Here is a 7103-nt window from a genome sequence, read left to right as displayed (position 1 = left end):
ACACAACAATACAGTTTGGAGTTGCTTAAACGAGCAGCGTTGCTCAACCTGCTCCGAATCCCCCAGGAGGCCAAGCGCGCCGTTTGGCGTTTCCCAAGTGGAGCCCTCGCCGCTCTCCTACACGGATGGCCAGCCTGCTGGTCGTTCCGTGTTCTTAAGCCAAATCCACAGGATAAAAGCAGGAAGAAACTTAGCCATGAGCTCCAGAGCGCGAGGCTCAGAGGTCACCGCGGGTGCCTGGTTCAGCCAGGGGACTGGAACGGAGGAGAGGGATCAGGCTTGGGGAAAAGAAGCAAAACCAGGCAGTGCTGGCCACTGGATAAACCGCGGGAGCACAGCGCGGTGGACAAGGATGGAGCCGCTGGGATGGGAGCTTGCACGATGCTCACCCGGAGCTCGCCCAGGGCACCAGCCGCTCGCTCGCTCGCTCATCCCCTTTCCTGGGGTGCAGGACCCTGCCGACACATTCCGCAGCCTCTGCCCTGGGGCGAGCGGCCCAGGCAGCTCCGGCCTGGCTCCACGCGAGCCGGGAATGCGGCCCTTCCGCAGAGCCGGGGGAAGGTCAAAGGGAGGACCTGGAGGTGGCTGCTTTTGACACAAACCCAAAAGGGATCCCTACACCTGGGTGGGGAGCTCCAGAGCACAGAGGGGGATGCCAGCCCAGCATCATCCCGGATCTTGCTCCCTGCCTTCCCTCCCGGAGCTGCAGATCAGCTCCTGGGAGTCCCCAGAGGTGTGACATCCGTGCTGGTGCGTCCTGCTGGGACACAGTCCGTCCTGAGAAGACACAAGGTGCAGAGCAGCTCAGCCGAGACCTCGCCTGGGCCAAGCTGGCTCCGGCCACGCCAGGACTGATCCGGGACAACAGCAAAAAGCGCCAAAGCGGCTCCCTCCCAGCTACTGCGGGAGGTTGTTCGTCATCTTAAATCCCCGTCGTTACGAACGGCCTGGTCCCCAGGCCCAGCCGGCGCTCGAGGTGCCAGCTGAAGGCGGCAGGCGCCAAGGGCTGTCACCGTTCACAGGATTTAGCTCAGGGAAGCTTCTCTCCTGCCAAACCACCCCGCTCCTCTCCTGCTAACCCCGGGGGGACTTCCCACTCTCAGAATCTCTGAATCACCGTATCTGTGGAAGGAGCGGAACAAAAGGCTGCGAGGGAGAGGCGACAGGTCCGCGGCAGCAGCACCGCTCAGCACGGCAAACATCCTTTTCCTGCCATTTTGTTTTCACCTAATTGAATCGGTCTCTGCCTGGTTAATGAAAGAGAGGAAGAAAGTGGAAAGTGTTCCTTTGTTCCTCCAGCCCGCGGAGCCCACCCTCCTCAGGGAAAGGGCTGCAAGCTGCCAGTGCTGCCCGCCGAGCATCCCAACGCTGGGAATACGTCGGGTCCCCCCTGCAGCAAGATCCCCACACTTGGCCAGGAAATTGCGGAGTGGCCGAGCTTCGCCTCTGCCAGCTCATCCCTTGATCCCTCCTGGCTGCGTCCCACAAGAAACAAAAAAAAAAAAAGGAAGGAAAGCAGCATCCATCTCCCATCGCCTCCCCTGCAACAAGCCATCTCGGAGCACAGGCCCTTCGCCGTGAAGCAGCCTCAAAGCCGCGGTGACTGCCTCTGCAAGACACAACGATGGATCCCAGCCACAAGCAGAGAGGGTTTTACTCAAATTTACAGCTCTGCGAAAGCAAACTGGGATGTAAAAGTCACACCAGCTTCTCTCCTTTTCACCTAGCGACGGTCGCTCCGAACACTGAGCTCTACCCTCAGCAACACCCACGCCCCCGCTGCGCCTACGCGGAGCCCGCGTAAACCTACCTGGCGAGGCTGCACGGGGAGCAGGGCCCAGCTCCCCCCCCGCAGCAGCCCCGGCGGCGGGAGGAAAGGAAGTTACGCTCCGTTCCGTCACTCAAGCTGATAAGGTGCCATTTCACATTATCGCAGACGTGATGAGGCACCAGCAAACGGGGAGCGGGCCGCGCGGTTGTGCTCGCGAGCTGACTCAAAAAGAGGGTGGCAAGAGGTGGGGGTGTGGGTGCTGGCCACCCACCCCACCCAGCAACCCAGAGAGCTACAGAAATGAGCAGCCGTGAAAGCCCATGTGCAAACAGGAGACCTGGGGCAAACGTTTTGTTTCCATCCCCTGAGCAGAGCTGGATGTCAAGGGTGAAGGTGCCGACGGAAACGGTCACATCTGTCCCACGCGTGCAACAAGCAGAAGGTCGAAGAGCGTAACGGCAGCCTGTCTTCTGGGAAGTCAACACACAAGGGGAACATCCCCTTCTTGCTGTCACTCCTGCTCCCTGCACTCTCTGCCCAGAGGCTTCATCCTCCTCGAGGTCTTCGCTAGGAAATACCTGGAGTTTGCAAAACTGACCTTAGGGAAAAGACCTCAGCGGCAAGCCGACGGATTGGGAGCAAACCAGGCAGATGAAGGTGACCTGCAACTGCTCTCCTCAACCTTCAAGCAGCTGAACACCCTCTTGCAGAGGCCAGAAAAGCCTTTATTAAATAAAAATAATAACTAAAAGGTAGGTTAGATAACGCCCTTGACGGAAATCCAACTTCCTCCAAATGGACAAGTCCCTCGTTGCATCATTTCCTTCTCCCTAGAATAACTTCATCAAGATTTTCTTTCAAACGCATCCTTTTTCTAAAGCGCTGAGCTGGTGCCAAGCATCCCAGCAAGAGAAGGAAGCAAACCTAGCGGAAAAGCCAGCCAGCTTCCTCCGAACGGCCGGGGAGGAGCCGCTGGGAGCCGAAAGGGCACGATTCCACGAGAAGTGGCCAGGATGCGCCATTGTCCGAACCTCGGTGAAGAAGCTCCCCTTCCCCTCCCCACCCTCCTCCACTGCAAGATTGTGAAAGAGAAGTGACCGTACCGCGATTAGCACAGAGAGCAGCTCGCCCTGTTTTGTAATCGGGGTATTAACTCTTGTCAGGTCCCGGAGCGAAGGCAAACCCTCCAGAGATGCTACCTCCATCCCCTTTTTACAGTGGGGAGCAACGGGGACTGGAGCAGGATCTGCTCCAGAGCGGGTTGAACCTCTGCCGGAAGCAGGGAAGGGAAAGCTGATCATGGGCTGCAGAGCATCTCCTGCCTGGAATTCTGGGAATGCCTCAGCACCTCTCTGTAAGGGCTGTGCCTGGTCTGTGATCAGCCCCTTGACTAGCACCAGGAATAAGGAATTCCCAGGAATAAGCCGCTCCACTGCCAAGCACTCATGGCCATCCCTTGGGAAAGGGAAAGGGTTCCTATTTGCCTGAAGAAGCTGTCTCTGGCTGTCCCAAGAAAGGACTTGGGAAATGGAGCCACTCTTGTCTACCTCAGCCGCACATGGGAAGGGATCCGTGCCAACTCTCTGGCTGTGCCTCCTGCTGCAAGAGTGTCCCAGGATCCCGGTGGGAGGAAAAGAGAATGCCAGTACTGAGACCTGCACAACGAGAAGCGAGCAACAGGCAGCAGACAGCACTTTCCTCCTCCACCTTCCACCCCGGTGCTGCCAGGAGGAGGGAGAAGGGAAGACGAATACTGTGGCACTGCTCAGCCACAGCTTCCTGTTGACAAACCTCAGGGGGAACACAAGGAGGGTGCGAGCGAGGGAAAGGCTCCAGGGATGGTGCACATGCCCTACCCACATCTCCGAACTCTTCTGCTTCGGAAGGAGCCTGCGACAAAGCTCAAGATTTCTCAAGAAGAAAGCAAACCGTCGCCAAGAATAAATCAACACATAGACCGGCATGAAACACAACCGGGATCCATGGGAGACGCACACAAGGTGTCCACCCAGCCCAATTCCTCGTAGCCCAAGTCCACGCTGCAGAAATCACTGGAATGAGCTAGGATCTCCCCTGGCGTGCAGGGAGGATGACAGCAGGACTCCCTGTGAAGTCTGGATCAGAGAGGGAGATGGAGGTGAAGGGGGCAGGAAGGTGAACTCACTGCCACCCCAGATTCCCGTTGGACTGAGAGCTTCGTGCTCCCAGGGGCATGGAGAGCGCTCTCCGTGCTTTGCCATGCAGCCACTTGCCAACGGCTGGGCACCTTCTGCTCAGTTGGTTGCCTCTGCAACAGAGACAACTTTGCTGGCCCAGCTGAGTGCAAACCCACTCCCATTCCCCCCCGCCTTTCTTCCCAGCTAAATGCTAACCCCCCTCCTTATCAGAGAGCCAACAAGAACCCTTCCGTTACAGGCTGGGATTAGCTTCCCGTGACGGAGCCCAGCCCTGGGAAGAGACCCACGCTGGATGAGGTGCTCTCCAGGATGAAGCTTTACTGACAAAAGCCTTCGCGGGCAGAGATTTCGTGGCAGCTCCCTGCAGCAGGATGCTGCAGCACAACCACAGCCCAGCACCCAGAGAGGCAACGAGCACTGGTTTTCTCTGTGCATTCCCATCCCTCCCCACTCTTCACGGTGTAACGATCCACGGACTTTTTTGGTTGAGTGCTACTTAAAGCGAGAACCACCCACAGATGACTGCAGGGAGAGAAGTATGGAGGTGAGGGGATTTTCCCCACTGGCACTTGGAAAAACTATGGTCACGCTAGAGTTCCCCAGTTACCAGAACTGCCTTCCGATTCACACCCGAAAGTTTTGTGGGTTCACTCCCCACCCTGGGGACAAATCACACTCAGATCATCTCACCCACCCCAGCCCAAAAAGAAAAAAAAACAGATATTAAATAAGGCGATGACTAACCCTGAGAAGTTCTTGTAGGCAAACCGTCTCCAGGGATGTTTGTTACTCGAAGCGAGGTGGCCGTTTCCTCCCGAGGGCTCTGCTCTACCAGCGCGGAAGGCCCCCCCAGAAAAGGGGTTCTCCAATTTCCTCCCCCATTGAGGAGAAGTTGAAGAGGTTTGGATTTTGCTTTGAACGTCTATCAGGCACGAGGAACGCTTTGCCTCGCAAAGCCTGCACGGTCTCCGCACAACGGGAGTCGCCCTGCTTTAGCTCAAGGCCACAGAGCAGGGCCCGGGCAGCGGCAGGGGCATGCTCATTCCCGTCACCTTGGCAGCACCGTCAGTCTCCACGCTACAACCCAGCCAGCCACATCCCAGGGCGGAAAAGCTCCCACCCGTTTTGCTGGTTAACTCTCCACTTCAAACTTCATTTTTTTTTTCCTGCTGGTGTGGAAATGCATCTCCCACGTCATGCCCCTTTGCAGCCGGGGCGAGTCAGAGCCGCACGCCCCGCCGGCTGCGCAACCTTTGTTCTCCAGAGCTGTCACTCGAGAGCCAGCTCAGCGTGGCAGCTCCGCGCTGGCAACAAGCGCTTAAGGCGCGGGGAACTTTCTCCGTAACCTGGAGGTAACAATTCTGCTTCCCACAACAGGGAGGATGGAAAAGTCTCCGCCGACAGACAATCGCACCCAGCGGGGCAAGGAGAGAAGGTCGGTTGGGTAGAGGAAGGTGAGGAGGTGGGAGAAAGAGAACAGGAGGAGACACAGAGGCAGGGATGCTGCCAAGTAGCAGGATGCAGGAGATAAGAGAGCTGGGGAGGAGGTAGAGGGCTCGGAGATAGGGGTGGTTACCAGGAGCTGCTGAGGCGTGATGGAGTTGTCCGTGTAAATGCAGAGTTTCTCCACGGTCAGGGGCATGGTTTCTCGCAGCTTGGAAGCCAGGAGCATGCAGACGGCTCCCAGAAGCTGCAAGTGATTTTTCCGCATGGGGACTGATGACAGGTAGCGATCCACATAATTCATGGCCAAGGGGAAGACCTCTTCTTCGCACTTCTGCTCCTCGCACACCTGACCAAACCCAGTGACAGAAAGAAAAGAAGAAACAGAAAGAAGTTTGAATGAGCACAGGAGCCTCAGGTCCTGCCTGCGCCGCAGCTTCAAAGCTTCTGGTCATGAATGCTTCACACTTATCTGCAGGGCTTTGAAGGCACCTCGGCGCTCAGGGCTAAATGAGCGACAGTCGTTCAGCCTAGGACTTCGGTGGGATTGCACCAACAACAAGTTTGACCAAGGCCCTGAGAGTTCACCTTCAGAGCAGCAGGACTGGCTAGAGGGAGCGCGCAGTAAGGGAAGAGCCCAGTTGCTTTATTTGGCCCCCTTTTTTAACGTACCCGTTGGGGGGGGTCTCCAGCCAGCTGTACAGCAAAGCTGCTGTTTTCTGCTCTGCAGAGACTGCAGAAAACGAGCAATTCCAGCGTATCTCCAGCTGGAGAACCCACAGGGCAGGACCCACAGCCACTTCTGGCAATTCCACCTTAAGTGGTCCAGAGACAGGAGAATCAATGGCAGAGCCCGAATCGGTGGTGGAGTCTGACAGCCCTCCTCCTCCCTCAGCCACAAACAGAGCCCAGGAGCTCTGAATTTCAGCCCTCTGCTCTTATCTCTCAACCAGTATCAAAACATAGTTAACTTCCTTCTTTCAACAGAACCATAAAAATATTGAGGTTTCTCCTCAGAGCACAGCAGCCGCCACCATTCCCCTTCCAGCATCACTGCCACCCCCTGCCCGGGCTGCCACAGCGGCGGGGACACCCACACGGTCGCTGCCAAGTGTCACCCACTTCTCATCTGCCTTTAGGGCTTTGCAGGAGCAGGCTCCAAAGCAGCATTTATCCCCTCACCCTTTGCAGGAAGGGAACTGCAGAAATAGAATAGCAAGGGGGAAAAAAAAAAATCCAAAAGAGGTTAAAAAGTGAGATGTCCACTATTTCTTTTGACAGAAGCGGGGAGCTTCTTGCGACAGTGACCGGAGCGGAGGGCAGGCTCCATCCCAATGTCATTTATCCGTCGCAGGATCTGCTCTTTCAGGCTCTGTTGAGGCTGTTCGCTCTGACCAGCTCATGCAGAAGCCCAGGAGATTTCCCCCACTGAACTATATCCCGCAGAGCGCTGCATTCATTTTTAATTTAGGGAAGTAAATGGTAGCGATATGATTTTCCCCCGTTAACCAGGCATTTTCAGCCCCATTCAGGAAAGGCGAGTCTCGGGCCTGCCGGCTGCACAGCTCGGCTCTCTGCCCCGTTTTGGGGAGCAGGGGGGCAAAGAAGGGGTCGGACAGCAGCGTGGCGGGGTAGGGTGAGGGATCTGCTGCTCCTGCACGGGACAATCCCATCTCCCAGCACAACCAACGCTCCCGCAGGCGCTGCCCGCC

At 56.9% G+C, this 7103-nt stretch overlaps 1 protein-coding gene across 1 annotated transcript in view; it reads right to left on the bottom strand.

The window, feature by feature from the left end:
- Positions 1-5737, bottom strand: part of CCND3 (cyclin D3) — a gene marked incomplete at its 3' end in the record, with an annotated part of 8714 nt that extends 2977 nt beyond the window's left edge. Inside the window, exon 1 of the mRNA XM_010160350.1 lies at positions 5525-5737. Coding sequence (XP_010158652.1) covers positions 5525-5695 — 171 coding nt within the window. The remainder of the gene's footprint in view (positions 1-5524) is intronic.
- Positions 5738-7103: the final 1366 nt, after the last annotated feature.

This window comes from Eurypyga helias, unplaced genomic scaffold (genome assembly GCF_000690775.1).
Source record: "Eurypyga helias isolate BGI_N326 unplaced genomic scaffold, ASM69077v1 scaffold21371, whole genome shotgun sequence".
NCBI classification, from domain to species: domain Eukaryota; kingdom Metazoa; phylum Chordata; class Aves; order Eurypygiformes; family Eurypygidae; genus Eurypyga; species Eurypyga helias.
The sequence above is the reverse complement of the archived record's forward strand: the minus strand, read 5'-3'. Positions and strand labels throughout refer to the sequence as shown.